General features: G+C 54.4%; 1 protein-coding gene across 1 annotated transcript in view; it reads left to right on the plus strand.

Moving 5' to 3' along the window:
• TGFBI (transforming growth factor beta induced) overlaps nt 1-22,071 on the plus strand; it is a 32,047-nt gene extending 9,976 nt beyond the window's left edge. Inside the window, exons 3-17 of the mRNA XM_021701748.2 lie at nt 3,907-3,971; nt 5,627-5,787; nt 6,084-6,248; nt 6,510-6,656; nt 8,714-8,855; nt 11,569-11,781; nt 12,604-12,741; nt 13,275-13,420; nt 14,305-14,441; nt 15,193-15,323; nt 17,707-17,831; nt 19,065-19,167; nt 19,745-19,824; nt 20,906-20,930; nt 21,438-22,071. Of these exons, the coding sequence (XP_021557423.1) occupies nt 3,907-3,971; nt 5,627-5,787; nt 6,084-6,248; nt 6,510-6,656; nt 8,714-8,855; nt 11,569-11,781; nt 12,604-12,741; nt 13,275-13,420; nt 14,305-14,441; nt 15,193-15,323; nt 17,707-17,831; nt 19,065-19,167; nt 19,745-19,824; nt 20,906-20,930; nt 21,438-21,478 (1,819 nt within the window). The 3' untranslated portion in view covers nt 21,479-22,071. The remainder of the gene's footprint in view (nt 1-3,906; nt 3,972-5,626; nt 5,788-6,083; nt 6,249-6,509; nt 6,657-8,713; nt 8,856-11,568; nt 11,782-12,603; nt 12,742-13,274; nt 13,421-14,304; nt 14,442-15,192; nt 15,324-17,706; nt 17,832-19,064; nt 19,168-19,744; nt 19,825-20,905; nt 20,931-21,437) is intronic.
• Nucleotides 22,072-22,870: the final 799 nt, after the last annotated feature.

Genomic DNA, 22,870 nt, shown 5'->3' on the forward strand with positions numbered 1-22,870 from the left:
AGCCCATTTACAGATGGGGAGACTGAGGCTCAGAAAGCCTAATCAGTGTGCTCAAAGTCGGCCGATGGGAAAGGGGGGGCAGGTCTAGCTACTCTGCTGTGCTGCCTCTAGGGAGAGTTAAACCCAGCAGCTAATGTTAGTCATGTGGGGAGATCCACAAGTGGGCAGCCCTGTAGGGCCTGAGTGACCTGCCCCACATTGCTCTCTACAGCCCTAAATCTCTGCCTGAAGGTCCCAGAGACCAGGCCTGAGGGGCAGCAGAGGCTCTTTGGCCCAGAGTCACCAGCTGTCTTCTGGTTGCTCACCCCCGGGCTGGTGATCATTTTGCTCCCCTGCTGTAAGGGGACTCCCTGGTCAGATGAAGGGCGTGGGAACTGAAGAGACACAGTCAGTGTCCAGGAGCCCCCACACTCCTCACCCACTGCACACACACAGATTGTCACCAAACACATACGTACATTTTTTTAAAGGCTCTGTTCTCCTCACGAACCAAGCCGGACCCTGGTTAGTGATGGGGCCTTTGGCCGTGGCCATTAGGTCAAAGCAAGCCCTTTTTCATCAGGGAGCTCAAGATTTTGACTTTCTGCTGGAGGCTCAGGAAAGCTCAGCTGGGTTTCCCAGGCCAGGAGAGCAGAAAAGGAACCGCTCCAGGCCGGCAGTTCCTGGGGGATGGCTTCATGTCTAGATGATATCGGGCTGTGTTTGCTCTGTGATTCTGCTTGGAAATCATGACACGCCGAGTGTCGCGGGAAATTGGCGCTCGCACTGCATTCCTCACCCCACCTACTTCCAGTTGCTGGTTAGTCCCTAGCCATTTACAGCCATGACAACCAGCCAGAACTGTGAAGTGCACTTGGAGAGAGTGATTGTTTTAACTTATTATATTAACTTCTTGGAAAATCATTTTGGGGGAGGAACTAGCAATGCTTCTGTCTGTATCTGATCATGAGTAACACCCTGGAGGGGAATGGTGGAGAGCCTCCCAACCACCTCTATCCTTAGACCTTGGATAGACGCTGTCTCTGCTCACCTTCTTTAAATGCCCTTCTTGATTGGGCACCTTCCCTCACCTTCTTCCTCAAATGGTTCTTCTGACCAGGGAAACTGGAACAGGAATATTCGTGTCTCATCGTCCTAGAGATACTCTTTTTCTGACTGAGGTTTTTACTTATCGGACTGTGTTAGGTCAAGGAGAAGCCGAGAGCCTCTTATTAGAGCAGCCTTCCCTGATGAGATGTGATTCGGAGACCAGTAGATTGATCCTCTCTGCACAGGGAGGCCAAGGAACTGGGGAGACACAGATGGAAGCTCCTGTGGTTTCTATCCTTCCTGCCTTCATCCTAGAGAGAAGGTATCAGACCCACAACCCTCTGATGGCCCCCAGCCCCATCTCCTCAGGGCCAAAGCCCGAGGGCAGTGGCATGCTGGTCTGAGAACAGGCACCGCTAGTCTAGAAAGTTTGGTCAAGATTGTCTCATTGGGCTGTCTTCTCAGTCTGCCATTTCCAGCTGCATCTGCTTCTCTGGGGCCACGCAGACCAGTTCTGAGCAGAGCTGGTATTCTGGGGAGAGTTGGGAATAGGGAAACTGCCAGCTGAGGAAGCATCTCAGCCAGGCTGGGAGTGAGAGGCATGGCTCACACCTGCATACCTAGGGAGTGCCAAGGATGCCAGACTGTGGCAGCAGGAAGGCAGAAGAGGGAGAGGCCAGCAGGACGGGAGGACAAGGAGAAAGCCTCCTGGCAGAGCCACACTTGGTTGACCAGGAAAAGCCCTCGGCTGGCGGACTGACCTCTGCTGGCGGCACTGTGCCCCCCACATGCAGCCACTGTGGGACGCAGAGCCCACATGGAAAGGGGGCTGACGAGGTGGGGGCTCTGTCCACATTGAAGAGAGCACCTGCGTCCTCTCAGTGTCAGATCAGTCTGCTTGCCGCCAGTCTGTACGTTGCCAGGAGCGATGGAAAAGGGATGAGACTTGATGAAATCCCAGGGGGGTCCTAGATCTGCCCCTACCCAGCTGTGATCTTAAGAAACCCTTCTGCCCCTGAGAGCCCTTGCAGCTTTCTAATTTCATCCCAGATAGCCTTCTCTACAGTGAGACTTGTCTGCTTAGGTCTGTTCCTCCTCCCAACCCCTCAGCCTCTTTTCTCCCCGCACAACCCACCAACCCCACCACCCTCCCACCCCCGCTACACACACACATACATGCAGCTACAGAACTACGAAGTTCACACTTGGCGAGTTGGCTTTCTCTGTCCTCAGTGAAATTCTGGTGAGGCCGCATGAGCTGTGCAGCTCTCTCTTGTCCAGCCGACACCCTGGAAGAAGAACTGTTGGCCAGCACAGCTGGAGGTCCCAAGGCATGGAGTGTGCAGCACCCATATGCACGGGAGACCCCTGGGGTGAGGAGAGCTTTGAGGAGAAGACCCATCCTCCAGCTGTGCTTCTCCAGTTCCACGGAGTGTCACCCAAGCACTTTTAGAAAGAAGCTAAGCTTTGGCGGGCTTGACCTTAATTCCACCTCTCCAACCCTACCCACAGAGCCCTGGCGTATATCAGAGAAGCCCTGGGATCTGGTGCACGGGTGTCCCCTGGATCTATGGGCCTACGGCCTGGAGCTCTCCCTAGATTTAGCTGGGAGAAGCTGGCAGACACTCTCCTTTTGAAAGACAGCTTCTCTGCCCACTAGAAGTAATCCCAGTGACTAGAACCATGAGTGTGAAATTGGAACAAACCTTGGAGACCATCTAGTTTAAACTCACCTCATTTCATAGATGAGGCAACTGAGACCCTGAGAGAAAAGTGGACCTTCAAGGTCACCCTGCTAGTTACCGATGGGTCACAAGCCAGGTCCCTTAATTCTTGTACTGTTTCTATAACACCACGCTGCCTTTGAAAGGTTGCATATCAGTCAAATCTTATTTCATTGTGGAAGATGACTTTAGTTTCCGAAAATAAAATTGTGGGTCAGTCAAGGCAAGTCCTGAGTCTGTTTAGCTCATATAAGTAGAGCCCTTAAGGGCATGGGGCTGAAACGTTAGAAAGGAGCAGGATAGGGGGAAGGCTGGGGAGAAGGAGGATGAGAGGGGTGGGAGCAGGGAGGGAGCAGGGCAAAGAGGGAGGTGCTGTTGTCTCCTGGAAGGACGATGGGATGGTTGAGGGACGAGGTTAGATGGGGCACACTTTGCTATATAATCCTTTGTACATTTTCGATTTGAAACCATATCCATGTTGTTACTAAGATTTGGGTTTCAATTTAAACAAATAATAATAATAAAAAAAACCAAAGGAGCTTTGTTTTAATTTTAAAAGTTTTAAAGTTTGATTGTAAAGACAGAAAAACTTGATGATCATCTCTACGCTATGCTTCTTAGTTATTAAATCAGAGCTAGATGAGCATGAGAGATTTAGTCCAATGACCATTGCAGGATACACACATAGGTTTTGTAGAGGGGGGAACGGAGACCCAGGGAGGAGACAGGACTGGCAGCGGAGGTCCCAGGCGGTTAGCGGCAGAGTCAGCCGGAACAGGTCCAGGGCACCCCCCTTCCTACCCCGCTGCCTCTCGAGAATGCTAACCATGGGGTTCGCCGTGAGTGACGCTAGAGACAAATTCCTGGTGGGTGTGTTTTCTAATCCCCCTATGGAACGTGCTGCCGCGGTCCCAGCGGGATTGCTGTAGGGATGGCAACCATTGGGAACATTCTCCAAAGCTGAGGAGGAGTGACAAGCTCCTTGCTCCAAAACGCACTGATACACTATTACGTTTGAGCGAACGGTCTCCTCCGAGAGCGGGATGTTTTACCGTCCCTTCCTTTCCTCTGTCTGTGGAGGCCCCTCTTGCCCACAACAGCCAGGAGGAGGGAAGCCCCGCATTGCCTCATGTATGTGTCTGTCTCACCGCAGGGTCATCAGCTATGAGTGCTGTCCTGGATACGAAAAGGTGCCGGGCGAGAAGGGGTGTCCTGCAGGTGGGTAACCTGGCGCGTCGGTGCTGGGATGGAGAGGGAGGCCAGGAGGGAGGAGCCCCCACGTAACAGGCAGCAGAGTCCAAGCACACGGCGGGGTGGGGGTGGGGGGGTGGTTCCTGAGTGACAGGGCTGCGTGGACATCCTCCCTGCATGCTCTCTGGCTCCAGGCGGGGGCCAGAGCGTGGAAGCTGGGAGCAGGGAGCTTCCTGACCTGCTCCTTCCTTTGCAAGCTGATCTCCTTACCAGGCTGGTGCAACAGACTCCAACTCCAACCCGCTTGTGCTTGCCTCCCAGGCCTGGGCCGCTGGCCTTGTTATCTCTGGCTGGGAGGGATTCTAACCACACCCAGCATTTCTGATCCGCTCAGCTGGAGAGCCAGGCTGGAGCACCAAGCCACCTCCTCCTCCCTCTGCTGGAACTTGGTCCCTTGGAGTCCATTGGGAGGAGGGTGGCAGACCAGGCAGGCTCACCTAGAACCAGCACAGGGAACCACACCTGGCCACAGGGGCCAAAGACTGTGGCACCTGAGAATTTTATCAGAGACCTTCCTTCAAGCATTCCCCCCAGGGACCATGCAGAGGGGGGGGTTTTAACTTTGAAATATTTGCCATTTATTCCTTGAGAATGTGGGATGGACTTAAAAGGAAGGGGCAGTTTGGTGCCAAGGTCACAAGGGGGGTGTGGTTGGCATGGGGGTCGGGGGCTTAGGTGGAAGGGCAAGTGGGAATTAGGCAGTGGGGAGAGGAGAATGGCCTTAGCAGGGCAGCTCAAGCCCTTTGGGAGGGGAAGGCCTCCTAAGCTTCAGGCCGCTTTGGGCTTTTAGGAAATAACATTTTATTGCTTATAAATAGACAAAGAACCTGGAAGATTTGTAATGTTCTTTCATTCCAGTAGAGGCCATTAGGAAACCAGTTTCAACAACTAGATAAATCTGAAAGCCCAGTTTGTAACTAGGATATCTATTTTGGGTGTATATTCCTGCTGCTATTATGTAAATGTCTCTGAACAGGGGCGCCTGGGTGGCTCAGTCGGTTAAGCATCTGACTCTTGTTTTCAGCTCAGGTCATGATCTCAGGACCATGAGAGCGAGCGTTGAGTGCGCAAGGGAGTCAGCTTGGGATCCTCTCTGCCCCTCCCCCTGCTTGCACTCTCTCTTTCTCTCTTCCTCAGATAAATAAATCTTTAAGTGTCTGTGAACAGAAGCTTCATTTTCCTGTGGCTAAAATGATGAAAAATGATCAATTAGTAGAATCTGAGCAAGGAGGTGTTGGACCTCCAGAGCTGCTTTAAGGAGTATGTGACAAGGGCGCCTGGGTGGCTCATTTGGTTGGGCATCTGCCTTCGGCTCAGGTCACCGTCTCGTGGTCCTGGGATCCAGTCCCGCATTGGGCTCCCTGCTCGGTGGGGAGCCTGCTTCTCCCTCTCTGCTGCTCCCCCTGCTTGTGCTTGGTCTCTCCCTGTCAAATAAATAAATAAAATATTAAAAAAAAAAAAAAAAAGGAGTAGGCTTGAGGCTGGCCCGTGGTGGCCGTCCCTGTGCTTTCCCACACCCCGTCCTACGGAGGTACCACATGCTCTCTGCAGACCAGGGAAGGTGTGGTCTGGTTGCGGTGGGCCCCACAGGTCCGTCCCTCCTCTGTCCTCTGCCCCTGCAGCCCTACCTCTCTCAAACCTTTACGAGACGCTGGGTGTCGTTGGGTCCACCACGACTCAGCTGTACACGGACCGCACGGAGAAGCTGAGACCTGAGATGGAAGGGCCCGGCAGCTTCACCATCTTCGCTCCAAGCAACGAGGCCTGGGCCTCCTTGCCAGCCGTGAGATGACCTTACTTCCCTGAGGGGTGGCTGGTGGGCAACCTGTGGTGACTTCCCACTGTCACAGGAAACTTTTTCCTTGAGCCCTCAGATGAAGTCAGGGAGCTTGAATTAAAATATACCTCACTAGACGGCTTCTATGGCGGGCCCCACCCTGTCCAACTGAGCAGACAGACGTTGGTGGTCATGGAGGAGGGGTCCTTGGTTTCCAAAGCACCTTCCCCAGGGTAGCAAGAAGCCACCTCTTGCCCTTGTGGTCTGCAGCCCCCTAACTGCTGCTCTGGCCTTCTTTCTAGGAAGTGCTGGACTCCCTGGTGAGCAATGTCAACATCGAGCTGCTCAATGCCCTTCGCTACCACATGGTCAACAGACGGGTCCTGACGGATGAGCTGAAACACGGCACGGCCCTCACCTCCATGTACCAGAATTCGGACATCCAAATCCACCACTATCCCAACGGGGTAGGGAGTCCCCAGTGACACAGCACTGCTCTGTGTCCACCCTGAGCCCACGCCCAGGCTGCACACGGGGCTGGTCTATGGGGTTTCATTCTGCAGGTCAGGTATGCTGGAGGTCATCCCCGCCTCTGGCACTGCTTCTCCCTAGACCCTCTGGTTCCACAGCTGTGGAACCCACGTGCTGCACCGTGTTTTCCTTTGCTGGGGCTTCGAGCCTGCGCCTCTGGTCGGTGAACTGCTCATCCTCCTTTCTTCTCTGGACAGATCGTGACCGTGAACTGTGCTCGGCTGCTGAAAGCCGACCACCATGCCACCAACGGTGTGGTGCACCTCATTGACAAGGTCATCTCCACCGTCACCAACAACATCCAGCAGATCATCGAGATCGAAGACACCTTCGAGACCCTTCGGGTGAGGGACTGCTGTGGGAGGGGGGGCTGGCCTGGGGACACACCCCTTCTCAAAAGGGCCTTCTGTGGCAGAAGCAGAGGATATCTCTTCATGGGCATTTAGCAGATGTAGAGCAAGTTCTTCTAAGAGCCCATAAACATGGAGGGTCCACTCATCAGACACTGAGCTTGACCACACTGAAACATCCTAATTCTCTGCTGGGAAATTCCCTCTGCCTGTCCTCTCCTTTGTAAAGCTGTCCTTTTGTGACTCCCCTCGAAAGTTCAGTAGTCTGCAGCTGCAGCATGGGGGGTTCCTTGGAGCCCTAGGCTGCCTGGGCCTACATTGCAGGTCCCAAAGGTGAGAGGGCCCTTCCCCCCCAGGGGCCACTTCCCATTTTCGGGACTAGAATAATGTCAGGCTTCACGATCTTCTGGACTGCATGTCTCCGCCAGGGGCCCCCTGCTCCAGCCATCTGCACGTTTCCTTGGAGCCAAGACCGGCAGAGAGGCCATGGGAGTCCGGGTTTGACTTCTGCCCAGGCTTCTGCCTGCTGCATGGCCACAGAATACCATTCCTTCGGCCCTGCCCAGCAGGCGTTTGTCTTTGAACTGGAGCAGCAAGCAGGCATTGCTCTTGGCAGGGGCTGCTCAGAGGAAGTGGACATAGGCTGCGCCGTCAGGGTTTTTGCCCTGATTCAAGGAGAACTTCCTGACCACAAAGGATACCAAAGGGGAGTGGGGTGGTTCCTCCCCTGGAGATCTCCAACACAGAGAGACAAATACCCTCAGGCTGGACTGGCACGGAGTTGGCCTCAGGAAGTGGCTCTGCAGAGGACCCTGCTCTCTAAGTTCTTCCCCTGCTTTCCTTCTGGGTCACTTCGAGGTCCGGGGTCTGCGAAGGAATGATGTCCCCACAAAGTTGGTGGCACCTCTTGATTAACGGTAGTTGATCCCCACTGAGCAACCTGCTCTTACTGTTTAGGCTTGACAAGTGTTCCCTCTTCTCTTCCTCCCCTTTGGGCCTCCCTAACACCCATCTTTCCTTCTGCTAACACATACTAACACCTGCTCCTTACGAGGTATTGTTCTACGTGCCGGGAGTATATAGGTGAGTGAGACAGACAAATTTCTGTCCTCGGTGGCACTTTTGTTCTTCCTGGGAAGACAGACCAGATGCACACGAGGTAGCCGTGGACAGGGCTGTGCATCGTGAAGTCAGGGAGTGGCGAGCCGAGGGGGCCAGTTGGCACTGGGTGGTCGGGGAAGGTCTCTCTGGAAGAGGTGACTTTGGATCTGAGGACTGAGGATGAAAATGACCAGTTACATGAAATGCAGGCGTCAGAGCACGGCAGGCTGAGGGGAGAGCAAGAGCAAAGGCTCAGGGGCAAGAACAGTAAGAAGGAGGTGGGCAGGACCAGAATGAAGACACCTGCACACTAGAGCGTGAGGTGGGAGCGGCCGTGCGGCAGGGGCCAGACCCTGCGGGGCTGCAGCCTGGGCAGAGGGGTGTATCCCCATCCCTGGGGCAGCAGGAGTCCCTTTCTTCTTTTAGAAGACCCTCGGGGGCTGCTCTATAGAAACGGGTGATGCGATCCTTCCACTCCTGGAGCTCACACAAGTAGCGTTGGCAGGAGCTATTTAAGTATAATGCGAGGAGGACGCAAGCTGTGAAAATACGTGCAACAGACTCATTTTCGTCCAGTGGGCAGTGGCAGGGGGAAGGGGTGGTGATGGGGGAAACGCCACGTTGGCTACCTAGAGAAGCGACACTGTAGTCAAGTCCCAGTGAAGGGACAGGAGTCAGAGAAGCAAAGGAAGGAGGAAGGGCAGAGGGAATGGCGCAGCCTGGGGGCGGGAAGGCCAAAGGCACGGGAAGTAATTGAGAGATAACCAGAGTGGTGGGGGCTCAGGCCTGGCAAGGTCCCTGGAGACCAAGGTGGGAGGTGAGCTTTGGTTTCTTGCCCTTTCATCCTGGGTTCTACAAGAGTCTGGAGCCTTTGGGGGAGGCCCGGCGAGGCCGTCTGCAGAGCATTCCAGAGCCTCCAGGGAACCCTTCATCCTCTCCCCGCCCTGCAGGCTGCCGTGGCCGCATCCGGGCTCAACACCGTGCTTGAAGGTGATGGCCAGTTCACGCTCTTGGCCCCTACCAATGAGGCCTTCGAGAAGATCCCCGCTGAAACCTTGAACAGGATCCTGGGTGACCCAGAAGCCCTGAGAGGTGAGCACCCCTCAGCTCCTGTTGCCGCCTCACTGGAGCGGCCAGACTGAGCCCGAGGCCTGCTCTTGTACGAGACATACACGCCACCTGCTGTCCTGTCCCATTGTTCCCACCTGGCCCTGTCCCTGCAGAGGCCAGAGCAGAGCCCTGGTCAGAGGGGCAAGGAGAGAACCCAGCAGCCTTTGTCTAGCAGCAGCTGTGCTGAGGAGCAAGGCAGGGCTGGAGGTCCAGAGCAGGCACCGGCCAGACGCAGGAGGAACTAAAGATGCTCCCCAAGCCCCAGAGCAAGGCTGCCAAGGAGGCAGCAGCTTGGAGGAGTGGGGAGGAGATGGCAGGGCCTGGCGTCCCTGGAATGGGGCCAGCATGCTGACCCTTGAACTCTTCCCTTCTGGCCAGGGACCTCATGGGTAATCCAAAATTACAGTGAATAACCAGTTACAGTCGACTCTTGACTCTTCATAGCTCCTCTTCCATGCCTCCTCAGTGAGCTGCTCGGTTAGGAGTGCATTGATTATTGCTGGAGGAGAGGGAAGGACCCAGCATATGTGAGAAGGGAGGGGAGCGAAGGCCGGGCTTGGCCACTGACCCCTGAGTCTCCTGCAGAGAGGAGTAGCCCCCTGTCCCCTGTGGACCCCAAACACACTTATTCCTCCTAAATATAATCCAGGGATGACTTCGTTTTTTTGGAGGCTATTAAACCCACCTTCATAATGTACGATCTGGAATACCTACTGCATTTCAGATGCCCGATAAATGTAAAATGTTCTCCCTGCAGCCATGCATGGCTGGCCAAGGGCACATTTCTGAAAGCACAGATGGGGATCTCTTGTGTCCAGATGTCACGGCGCCACTGTGCCTAGCCTGTGGCAGGAACCGAGGCTCCAAAAGGGAACATGGTACAGACTTGTCTTCAAGGAAGCTTAAGCCTGGTTGGGATTAAAAACAGGTCATGGGATCTGAAGTGGTGAGCACGATGACACAGATGCCCCCATGGTGGTGGGCATGGGGGTGGGGCTGGGGCACGCGCAGCCAGAGGGGTCCCGAGACTTCCTGAAGGAGCTGAGACTTGGGCGCATGTCAGCATACTGAACTTTCTGTTTAGAGCTGTATTCTCCCTAAAACCAGTTTTTTTTTTTTTAAGACTTTATTTATTTTAGAGAGAGAGAGAGAGTGAGAGAGAGAGAGCACATGAGGGGGGAAGGTCAGAGGGAGAAGCAGGCTTCCCACCGAGCAGGGAGCCCGATGTGGGACTCGATCCTGGGACTCCAGGATCATGACCTGAGCCGAAGGCAGTCGCTTAACCAACCGAGCCACCCAGGCGCCCTAAAACCAGTTTTGTACAGAGCACATTTTCATCTTTGAAGATATCAGAACTCTTCGTGTAAGAAAAAGACAGCCCTAATTTATTCCTTGTGCACATCGGCCTTTTCCTGCCTGGTAGCCCGTGTGCTGGAAGCACAGGCCCTCGGTGCTGGGCTGTAGCTGGCTGGCTCAAAGGCAGAGAGACAGGAGGCCAGCCTGAGAGGCTCGGCCGTTTCTAGTGGGTTGGCAGACAGGCAAGCAGCAGCCTTGGGCTGGCGTGCCTTTCCAGCCCTGGCCCTGCTCTCCCTCCCCATGGCCCTAGCAGGTCACCCTTTCCCCACCCAGCCTTCACTTTCCTTCCCTTAGAAGCTAAATCCCCGAGACCTCATTCCCATGGCAGCCTGGCTGTCCTTTCCCTTCCTGCCAGCTGAATGGCTTTCAAGGCCCCTGACACCCCTGCGGGAGCCCCATGCCTCTGCAGACCCTCCAAGCTTCCTCCTGTCCGTGACAGTGCGGTTTGGGTTCCCATACTCTGCACAGATTGAAACTCGCCCCTGCGGTGAGACTATAAGACAAAGGGCCCTGGTGACCTTGGGGAGCGGCCGTCCGGGAACCTGCCCTGCCTGGCTGGGGTCACGTCCCCCCCCCAGCTCCTTGCAGCTTCTTCAGGACCCCCAACCTCTGCCCTGTCCCTGAAGGCCACTTGGACAAGGAAATAAATGATTTTATTTATGATTTATGGGTGGGGTGAAGGGAGTGGCAAAGACCATGTCTTATTGATTACCATCCCCCAGCCCGAAGAAAGATCCTGGCAGCTAGTGGACCCTTGGGTAAAATGAACAAAAACATATAAAATGTGCAAATAATCTAGAACTCTCATGTGCTACAGTTTCCGTCTTTCCCTCCCATATTTTACACTTTTCTAAAGGTCAGTAGATAAAAAGTCCCAGGGTAAACTCATTTTGAGGTCCAGGTACTAGTAAGAGAATTCAATCTCAAGTTGAGGTGCTAGTAAGCTAGTCACTAATATTTGTTGGGCGTTTACCCTGTTGTCGGGCACTGTGCTTGATGCTTAACATTCTGGGCTTCATGTCCTCCTTGCACCATCCCCAGGAGATGAATGCTGGGCTTATCTCTGCCTGAGGAGGAAGCTGAGGCTCCCAGAGGCTCCCTGCCTTGCCCAGGGTCCCACAGCACGTAGGAGGCCGAGCTGGGATTCAGACTCAGGCAGTCTGCCTGCTGAGCGTGGCCCGTGTCAGGGGGCAGCAGCAGGAGGAAAGGAGGCCCCGGGCTGCACGGTGCCCCAGCCTCATCTGAAGGTCAGCGTCAGAGAGAATAGAATCCTCACGGCCCCAGAGGCTGCAAGCTGGCCTCTGAGATCAGCCTTGACCTGTGTCCTCTTGGGCCCCAGACCTGCTCAACAACCACATCTTGAAGTCGGCCATGTGTGCGGAAGCCATCGTGGCAGGGATGTCCATGGAGACCCTGGAGGGCACTACGCTGGAGGTGGGCTGCAGCGGGGACATGCTCACCATCAACGGGAAGGCCATCATCTCCAATAAAGACATCCTGGCCACCAATGGTGTGATCCACTTCATTGATGAGCTGCTCATCCCAGACTCAGGTGAGCCAGGCCTCTGGGGCCATGATCCTGCCAGGCCCGCTGGCCCCTCTGCCATCCATGGTGGGGGCCCTTGGGGAATTCAGGGATCTTGGGGGCCATTTCCTTACCTGCACTCAGCTCACAGCCTCTCAGGAGAGGGGGCCTGGGCCCCTGGCAGGTTGCGGCCAGACTGTGAAGAGTCTTGAGCTGCAGGCCTGGGATTCCAGGCATCACTTTGGAGGCAGTGAGAGCTGTTGAGGGGGCCTGGGGAGGGAGCGACTTGATTGCAGAAGCTGGTCAGGAGATCTGCCTGCCCTGGTTGGGCGCAGAGGGCCATTTGCTGACCTCTGAGCATCTGCCTTCTCGCTGGTCCCCAAGCATCGCAGGGACCCTGGGAAAAGTGACTGAGTAGGCTTTGGCTTGGGCTTCGTTCAGCAGGCTGGCCCCATTCTGGGGGGTCGGTTGCCCAGGAGTGAACCACTTTCACAGGAGGAAACCAAACCGGAAGACAAGTTTCTGTGGGTGTGGTCGCTGGCATTACCTGCTCCTCAAGCCGCCACGCAGACGGCGCTGCCTTGCCACAGGCCTTAGAAGGCGCCCTGACTGGGGGCGGGGACAGAGGCCAGCCTCTACCTCTGGAGCCTCACTTCACTCCCCTGCTCAGGAGGCCTGGGGGCCCGGTGGCCTGATGACATGAGCCTGCCGTGCCCCAGCAGGGCTGAGAGGGCCGTTGACTCACGAGATGACATTCCTGCTGCTGTGCGTCATGCTGTGGGGTGGACTCCGGAGGATAAATGGAAACAGCACTTGTAACTTTTGAACCTGCATTCTCTTTCCTTGCAGCCAAGACACTGTTTGAGTTGGCTGCAGAGTCTGATGTTTCCACAGCCGTTGACCTTTTCAGACAGGCTGGCCTCGGCACTCATCTCTCTGGAAAGGAGCGGTTGACCCTCCTGGCCCCCCTGAATTCTGTATTCAAAGGTAACGTGGTGAAGGCAGCCCCCTGGGAGCCGGTCACCTCCACGGCACCCTCCCTGATGGACAGCACCCCGTGGAACATTAGCGCTTCCACCCGGCTCAACCAAAACCCCAGGGGCTCTGCTGTATCCTTTGGCAGAGCAGAGAATGCATTTGGGGGTCTGGTCCTCAGAATTCAAGAGTTTGCCTCTGGTCGGAGAGCAGAGTGCTCTCTTGGCCTTTTTATTTGCAGAATCAACTGCTCATGTGGTGGACAGGAGGTCAGAGTGAGGATACAGCTGAGCCTTGGCCTCAGGGAAGGCGGAGGAGGGGGCCGAGTGGCGTCCGTGCCTTTCCCTCCCTCTACGGGCAAAACTCCAGACGCCCTCGATTATCTAGACCTTCTTTTGTTTGGCTGATTTGCAGAAGATGCCAGATGTTAAGGAATATTGGCAGCCTCACTGGATTTCTCAATCTCCCGTTTCCAAACGCATTTGTCTCTCATTCTCTTCCTTTCTGGAGCGGGCCTCTGGACCTGACCACACCTTCTCTTGCAGATGGAACCCCTAACATTGATGCATATACAAAGAATTTGCTTCTGAATCACATGATTAAAGACCAGCTAGCCTCCAAGTATCTGTATCATGGACAGACCCTGGACACTCTGGGTGGCAAAAAACTGAGAGTTTTTGTTTATCGCAATGTAAGTTCTGGCTCCTAAATCATGCTCTTTCTTTGTCTCAGCTCTAAGAATTGGAAACTGTATTAGTGAAATCTATAGATAGATAGATAGATAGATAGATAGATAGATAGATAGATAGCTATTATGTATATGTTTATATCTTTATATCTTATATATAAATCTTTAATAAGCAGAAGCTTGCCTGAGAACTGGTTTCTAATAAGAAAGGAAGGCATTTCTGGAAATCTGATTTGAAATGGGATCCTGCAGAAGGATTAGAATCTCCTTTGCTGGAGGCCTTTGGGAATAAACCACACAGCTTTTTGAGCTGTGTAGGCAGCGGTCCACTTCAAGCTCAGTGTGATGAACAGCGGAGCAGGGATGGAGGTTTTGAATCCTTAGCTTATGCAAAGACAAGTCCCCTGAACTGAAGCACAGCTCTCCCTCATCCAAAAGGTTCTCTTCTCTCTTCTCCTGTCTCTTTTCTGTCTTCAAACCCAACAGTTACCCTGGAATATCAACCAGAAAGCACAATAGAACACAGCCATTCCTTGGGACCAGCCAGTACTATTAACTAAAGATGGTTGTCATCTGTTAAATAAGTCAGTAGAGATGATCTGTTGATTTGATCATTATTGATGAACCTCACGTGTAATGGGATACGTCTCATCATGGGGCCTCTCTGTAACTCTAGTGGGGCCCAATGGCCCTTTCTCCTTAGGGAACACTGTTTTTATTTTTCCTTTCCTGGAGAAAACACAACATTTTATTCTAGTCGTAATGACCTACTCCAGTGTATATTCACTGATGTTTGTGGATGAATACACCAGCATGTGCCCTGAGCACATCAGGAGGCCAGCCTACGGGTAGATGACCTGTCCTGTGTCTGCCCCTCTTTGGCACAGAGCCTATGCATCGAGAATAGCTGCATTGCTGCCCATGACAAGAGGGGGAGGTATGGGACGCTCTTTACCATGGACCGAATGCTCACCCCCCCAATGGGGACTGTCATGGACATCCTGAAGGGGGACAATCGCTTCAGGTAACCAGCCTCATTCCAGGGAAGATTTCTGCCAAGTGGTCCCGCCGGGTCAGGATGCTGGGTCTCAGCTATCTGTCAAGCTCCCCACTTCCTCAGGGGTCCAGTTAACACTGGCGGTGCCCTGGTGACCTTCCATGCTGGGGATCTGGGGTGGACGTCACGCTGGAAGCTTATGTTGAGAAGAAGGATTATTTCTGGGACTGTAATCCCCACATCCTTGGGAACAGGGAGGGGGCTGCATTTTCATATGTGCAAGAAAGATCCCACGCTGTCATCTTAAAGTCCCAAGTAAGCCGAGAGCACCTGGTTTTGAGTGTGGGATGAGTCTCAGTCTGCACAATATCTCCTTAGGGCACCTGAAGACTCCTTGCTGCTCCTTCTCAGGCTCCCTGTGTCACTTTGTTCTCTTGCCCCTCTCTCTCCATTTCTGACTTCTCGCTTATCCCCGGGAGACCCCCCCCACATTCTGCACTCCCCTGAATCACATCCCCAGGGTCTGGTGGCTTGGCCCCTTCCTTCCTCCTTCCCCCTCTGGCCTCTGACCTCTGGCTATTTGACAGAGCTGAGCATTTATGGAGAGAAGATGCAGACTGGAATCTTCCTTCTTTGTGCATGATCAGGGGGTGAAAACCAGCAAGGGGTGTGAATTCTAGCTCTGGGCTCCACCTACCCGCAGTGGGGAGGTATTTGGGAAGGTGGGCGCCCTCTCCCCGCCACAGGCAGGTGACATTTTCTCTGTGCCTCTCCCCAGCATGCTGGTGGCCGCCATCCAGTCTGCCGGGCTGACGGAGATGCTCAACAGGGAAGGGGTCTACACAGTCTTTGCTCCTACGAATGAGGCCTTCCAAGCCATGCCACCGGAAGAGCTGAACAAACTCTTGGGTAAAGACCAAGTGAAGTATATTTTGCATGGTTTCTAACGTGACTGGAGCGGTCAGGGGACCAGCAGGAAAAGGGGGGCACGTTACCCAGGGTTTGACTGAAAGGAACTTAACGAAGAGACTGTTTGTAGAAGTGTGGGCAGGAGTAAGGGACCAGCAAAGAATGATGGCACCCGGGGAAAAGTGTTTCCCACCACAGGCCAGGGGATGGGGAGGCCGGGCCAAGGAGGGGACAGGGAGAACCGGAGCTCGGAGGAGGGGCCAGAGCCTCAGGCACCTGCAGGCAGAACCAAGGCAAGGGGGCCAGGCCTCCCTTAGCCTCACTGTCCTCCCACAGGCCCACTGCGTGGGCCCCCTGTCAGCTATGAGACGGGGGCAAGGGAGACCGGATGATGCACTTCACAGCGGTCAGCCTCCCTGGGTACTACACAAGGCAGAGAAGAGTGGAGAGGCATGGAGTGCGGAACAACCAGCCCCGTCCCTGAGCTTTGTCTTCCCCGTGAGGACCTGTGAGGACAGCGATAATGAAGCCATTTTACCTGCGTGAAATGTCCCTCAGGGCAAAAGCTTTACCGAGAAGCTATTCCTGGCCCTGAAAAATTTAGCTGAGGATGTTTGAGAGAGAATCCCAGTGGTTAAGGGCTTGGACTCCTGGATGACCTAAAAGCAGTTTCAGTTCCTGGCTCTGGCATTCACCGGCCAAGTGACCTCTAGCAAGTTGTTTAACCTCTCTGAGCTTCAGTTTTCCCCTTAGAAGAATGAGAGTGCCTTGCTGTGTGTTGTGTGGAGTAAGTGAGGTGTTGCCTACAGTGCTGGGCACACGTCCTCCGCCAGTTTTGGCTGCCATAATGGGGAGTGGGGGCGGGGATGCAGCGTTGAGCTCTGGTGCTCGCCCGTGACACACACTTCCACGCTCACAAAAAGGTGAGCCTGAGGAGGAGGAAGGAATAGAGAGGAGAGGAGGTGGAGGAAGGACCTTGGCCACGCCTTGGGACCCGCATCATCTATACCTTCCTTCCAGCTCCAGAGCAGGAAGGAACTTTCTATTCAGAAAGTTCAGGCTGCAGGCAGCTGTGGGCTGAATTTGTGTCCTGTTGAATATTCTTTATGGCCAAACGAATGCCTGTGTCTTTGATGCTGACGTATGTTCATTCTGAACATAAACTTTCCATCCCCCACCCTGTCCAGCAGGAGTGGAATATTCCCCAGATGGCCTTGAGCCTGCTCAGTTTCCCTCTCATTTTCAGTTGTGCAGGGGCAGGAGGAGGCTTGGGCAAAGCTTCCCAAATGCGCCGTCAGCCAGGTCTGCAGGCAGGAGTAGCCCCCAGTGCTCCTGGGAGATGGGGGGGCTGGCCAGGTGTAAGAGGTCAATCCAGGTATTAGATGTCTTGGCAGAAGGAGCCCTCTAGCACCCTGGGGGCTGGCGTGGTTCGGCACTTCCAGGCAGGATTTCTGTGGAATGGGAATTCCCATCCACCAAGTTGTGGATGTTTGGAAACCACTTGGTACCTGGTGGTTCCATCCCGTGGTACTAATGTGGGTTTGTCAGTATCCAAGTGAACTCTCCAGAATGCTTTAAAACTTCCTCCATTCTCCGTTTCGAGATGCTGGAAATAGGCATCCAGAAGCCCTGGGGAAATCTAGCCGCTTGACTGGGAAATGTGAGTGGGGGAGGGGGGGGGCATGATGGAGATGAGAGCACAGCTGGTGGCTTTAAGAATTGCCTCCCACGCTTCATTTGGAAAATGCCTGGGCACCTTTATGAGCAATCGGATGCTCTCCCCAGTCGGTGGAGAAGCTGGTGTGGGCTGGAAGGAATGCCGAGACGTGACGAGAGGGATGCTGCCGAGGGAATGCCCCCCTCAGCCCTGACCTCATCGGCTGCCCAGCCCCCCCAGACGGCAGCTGTTGACTCTTTTAAGTTCTCCCTGCAGGAAATGGCTGCCCGAGAATATGCATTTGAGGGCAGAACGTGTAAATATTTCACTACTGTGTTATAACCATCAGGAGCCACGCTGCTGATGAAATGTCCCAGATGCCGGTGCTGGAAAGGTTCCTGGCTTTCCAAGCACATATTTAGCTCATGGAAAAATGAGTCATGCTCACAGAGGAGTATGGATTAACTCCTTCTCGGCAGCACAGAGAGCTCTTGCTTAACATAGCAGCTGCCCGACTATAGAGGCAGACACGTGCCTCCATCCCCTGAGCCTCCTGCAGGCTGCGGGTCAGAGGGCTGAGTGCCCCCGCTGTGTGTTCCTCACCTGGTCGGGGGGTTCTCCATCTCGGGCGTCACCACTTGCATCCCCGTCTCGGCCCTTCTCGACCATGACGGTTACCAGCCTTGCAATGAACTCTGCTCTCCTTTCTTTCCCACAAACCCACAGGCAATGCCAAAGAGCTGGCCAACATCCTGAAATACCACATTGGTGATGAGATCCTGGTCAGCGGGGGCATCGGGGCCCTGGTGCGGCTGAAGTCTCTCCAGGGGGACAAGCTGGAAGTCAGCTCAGTGAGTGTGCCTAAGAACTAAAAGGCCAGCCGTGTACTGCCACTGGGGTTCCAGGGCACCTCTCAGCCCCGGGCCCGTCTTAGACACACACACACAGTCTTGAAGATGCACCTTGGATCTCTGAGTGCATTCTGTCCAAAGACAGAAAAGAGGAAAGGGTCTTCAGGGAAATGAGGCAAGATTGTGATTAGACCCAAATAAGAACTTCCAGTTTTGCTGGGGAATCAAGCACCCGACTGGCATGGGGGAGAAGCCGTTAGATCTTCCTTCCCTTAAGGAGATGATAGGCAATTACTCATGCAGCTTGAGGGATCGCTCCCAGTCCCCTTCCCACCCCATCCCTTCAAATCTGGGGCTCACCGAGCTCCACCATGAGCCAGAGCATCCCAAGAGGCTTTTTCTGCAGAGGCGTGGTCTGCGAGCCTTCCCTTGTTCTACACCTTGAGGACACACATTCCGCTTTGAAGCTGCCTCTGGGGATTCCATCACTGAAGAGAGAGAACAGATAGGCAGCTGAGCTCAGTGAAGCCGCTGTGGCCTCCTGGCTGCACCGGCCAGGCTCCCTGAGCTCCCCTGTGGAGCCACCATTCTTCCAGAATGTGGCTGGCTCAGCCTCTGCTCAGGGCTCCTCTCTCCTGACCTTCAGCCATCCCTTTGCTTATCACTTTCCCTCCGGAGCCTGAGGATGCATGGAGGGAGCCAGAATGTGATGACTTGTTGACTTCTAGTTTTGGGTGTTGGGGTCCCATCACAGCCGTCCGTCCCCCCCTTCCCCCTTGGGTCTGATCCATGAGCCGTTCAGGAAGGACTGAGGTAGACGCCTGGGTGCACTTCTGTGAGAAAGGCAGGCCACTGAGGACAAGTGGAAGAAGCCCTACCCCCGGGGCTGGAGGCCTGGCTTCTGTTCCCCACCATCCCACCTACTAAAGGAGGCACGGGGCCTGTCCTGGGTCTCGGTTTCCTCTTCTGCTAAGTGGGGCAATGATACGTCACTCTTCAGCACACACTGCTGTAAGGACAAAGTGACAGGCGCATGAGGCTCTTCCGTAGATGACACTGTGCTGAGCCACACGCCGGCGTTAGAAGGCGTCCACTGGGCTAAAGGCGTGTGGCTGGCAGGGGCCGTTCCGTTCCCCAGCATATCCCTCATGCCTAACCCAGGATCTGGCCTCTGGAAGTGCTCAGTAAACACTTACTAAGATCCATATGGTCTATGTTGTCTCTTTCTCCCAGAAAAACAATGTAGTGAATGTCAATAAGGAGCTGGTTGCGGAAGCTGACATCATGGCCACCAATGGTGTGGTCTATGCCATCTCCAGTGTCCTGCAGCCTCCAGGTAAGGCCCGAAAGTATCCCAGCCCCACTCAGCCTGCAGCTGACCCTGCTCCACGCATGGCAGTCGGTACTCGACAGGAGAACTGTTCTATGCAAAGATAAGAATAGTGAGCAACATGCCATCTGAGCCTCTATGGACAGCGTCGCTGTGACTGACTGAAAAGTGAATTAGGAACTGTTGGTTTCAAATGCGCTACACCAGGAACTCGAGGACACATTTCTTTTTGCTGAATTGCCTGTCTTAGCCCCACTCAGACACAGCCCACTTACTTGTCACACGTGGATGCGGTGAACGTGGCTCCAAGCACACGTCTTACAGCACCGTGCCTCATGGGAGTTCTCTTTACCTCCAGCAGGGTTGAACTTGAGTCCAGCTGCCGTCTGTACTGTGCATTCACCTTCCTTTGTGTTCTTTCCCCATTGGCCAAATTCCACCGTGAGTTAGGAAAAGTTACAAAGGAAAAATTCATGGGAGAATGTGAGCCAGCAGGCACAACAGTGCCCCTCGGTCGTGCTCGCTGTGAATGCCATGCTAAGAATTTCGCTCTCACCAATGTTGCATTTTCTTTCGTCTCCAGCCATCAGACCTCAGGAGCGAGGGGATGAACTTGCAGACTCTGCACTTGAAATCTTCAAACAGGCGTCAGCATATTCCAGGGTAAGATGCTGCTAGGTCTGCCCGTGGCCTGAGCAGCCTTGGGTCCTCTGCTTGGGCCCTTGCAGGGAACTCCCCGGGTCCCTGTCTTCCTTGGCGGCTCTCCCGGGGCTCCCGTGAAACTTTCCCCACTCCCATGCAGGCATCCTCAGTGCCAGCCTGAGTGGAGTTCCGGGGAAAGAACCCAGGCAGCCCCCACTTCCTTTGTGAGCAAAAACCCAGGCCTTTAAACTAAGGCCTCTGAGCCTCATTCCATGAGGAAGCCACTGCTGGTGAGGACAGATAAAGCTCTGGAATCCATCTGTCCAAGGAAGGCAGCCCATCCTGAATTTGCCTTACTGTGGCCTTGCCTGGCCTGAGCCTGGGCCTCGAAGTCACCCTCTGTTTTTCATGACCTGGCCCGTCTTAGGGAATGCTGGGGCTCTTCAAGGCAGTGGTGTGGGTTCTGGATACAGGGCAGGTGTGGGGGGGCGTCTCTCCCTTCCTCGCCTCTGCTCTGCTTTCCCCTTAGAACCTCTCTGATTCTTCCTGCACTTCTCTTCCTGCTCCCCGCCTTGCCCCGGGGCCTAGAAGCCCCACTCAGGCTCCTTTGCTGCTTCGCGTGAAGTGGAGCCCCTCGGGAACCTGGGCACCTTATAAAAAGTTTGCGTTTCAAGAGAAGAGGCTGCTGGAGGTAGTTCTTACCCAGGGTCTTGGAGTTGGAATATGTCCTTTACTTTTGGATAGAGGAATTTCCTTTGTGCCCCTTGAGAAGGGTTCTTGGCCTTGAGCTCCTACTCTTGAGGGCCACCTGCTGTGCCGTCCCAGCTCCCCAAGCTCTAGGCTGTGGTCTCAGTGGAAGCCTGACTCTGGGGTCTCCCAGGAATATCTACCCCAGACTCCACTTGGTTGGGGCTTACACTTTGCTTGGGGCTGCCGTGACCAACTGAGGGGCTCCCTAGGACCCAGCAGCTACACGTCCCCCTTCTTCTTCCTCACCCCCAGCATTTTTTCTGAATAGGGGTGGCCGTGGGCAAAGCCACTGCCATGAGCAGGGGCAGGTACAACTTTCACTAGAAACTTGACACTTGCTGTTTTCTTTCAGGCCGCCCAGACCTCTGTGAAACTAGGTAAGTCTGGTCTGGGTTTAAAGTCCTTTGTATGAGTGCTTGGGCCTTTCCCCCAAGCAGGCCCAAACCTGCCATCTGCTGTATATAGATCACAACATCATGGTGCAATAAAACAAGCGTGGCCTTTGGGGTCAGACACAGAATACCCAATTCCCTTCTCTATAAGATGGAGATACTAAGAGTACCAACCGTTTAAGGTTGCTGTGAGTTTGGGGCTTTGGGAACCTGGGAGTATTGCACGGTGACTTGGCAGAAGCCCATAGTGGCTTGGTTCGAAGCTGGTGGATGGAGGAAATCCCAGTTTCTGTTACATCATGGAGTGAGACGTCATGATCTTTGTTACATCATAGAGTGAGACAGGAAGTCTCCCAAACCAAAAAGCACCTGTAGGGGGCAGGCGAGAGTGGTGGGAGGGGGCCGCTGGCCCTGCCCTCGTGACTCTGATGGTGTCCTAGACAGATACAGGGTGGCCTGGATCCTTTTCATCTTGAAACCTCTCTCTTCCAGCCCCTGTGTATCAGCGGTTATTAGAGAGGATGAAGCATTAGCGCAGAGGACGCAGGAAGAACGCACTTCGGCAGCTCACCGCCACTTTCTCTGAGTTTACCAAAGAGACTGAATGTTTTTGAAACCAAATATCACACTTCAGTGTACCTGGGCTGCACCGGAATGAGATCTGAGCCCTGGGTGGGTGGAGGGAGGAGGGAAAGAGATGTCCTTTTATTTGGTTTCCCCCCCAACATGGCTGTTAACCCACTGCATGCGGAGACCTGGATGTCATTGCCTGATAGTCGTTTCTAAAAAGGACCTGTCCCGAATGTGGAATTTCCCACCTGTGCCAAGTGCTCTGGAAAAGGGGGCTGAAGTTTTGTGGCACTCACCAAACACGAATCAGGCAGTGTAGCATGATTGGGGGGGGGGCGGGTTCTGACACAGTTCTTGTAAAGCTCTTCTTCAACTGGAGAAATGGCATCATTATAAGCTATGGGTTGAACTGCTCTGTGCCTGCACGTGGCTTGGACGCTTCTTGGTGGCCCTGTCCAGGTAGAAAAGGGAGGGTAGGTAGAGCATGCCGAGCCCAGGATTTCCCAGGTGTGGCAGAGCCATTGTGTGTTTGCAATAATAAAACCAAAGAAATGTATGCCTGTGTGGATGGGAACTGCGTGACGGTCTGGCCTGGGTATTCGTGGGGAGCGGGGTGGGGGGTCTGTCTGTTTCTTGGGGCTGTGCTGGTCCTTCCTACGGAGACTGCAGCCAGGAGCAGCATGCAAGGAGCCCCGAGGGGACCATCTGTGGGACATGCTCCATCTTTATTGAACTCGTTTTCCTTTCAGCCTCCATGGGCCCTGGGGGCTCGAGTCTTCTGTGTTCCCTCGACTCCTCTTATTGGCCAGAAGTGCCCATCTCCCTTCCAGCCTCGTGACCCCCTGCCTTTTTTTGGACTTTAGAATGCTCTGCACTACCCTGGGAAGAGGTTCCTGCACGGTCCCATTATACAGATGAGGAGACTGAGGCTCAGGAGAGGGAGAGCCCCCTGGCAGCACAGCAGATAGCTTAGCCGGGACTGGCACGCAAGCCTCCTGCTTCCCAGGGACCCCCATTCAGCATGGGAGCCAGTCCGGGTTTTCCAGGCCCATAGCCCCTGTGCTGACCCCCACACAAATCCTTTCCCCGGCTCCTTCTGTCTTCTCCATTTTGAAATGTCCTCAGCACTGACAGGCTAGTGCAGCTGGGGCATCACTCCTCCCAGGCACAGGCAGTGTGGCCTTGAGCTCTCAGGCCCTGTTCCCTCAACTGTACCAGGGGGCTGCCCAGAGCATCTCTGTCCTAGGTCCGTCCTGCGGAAGAAACGAGATGATCCTCATAAGATGCCTAGCCCGGCATTAGGTAGCCTGATTCCTTTCCTGCTATCTGGGATTGCTCAGGATCAGTGCAGCTGA

The sequence above is a fragment of the Neomonachus schauinslandi genome, chromosome 7 (genome assembly GCF_002201575.2).
Source record: "Neomonachus schauinslandi chromosome 7, ASM220157v2, whole genome shotgun sequence".
NCBI classification, from domain to species: domain Eukaryota; kingdom Metazoa; phylum Chordata; class Mammalia; order Carnivora; family Phocidae; genus Neomonachus; species Neomonachus schauinslandi.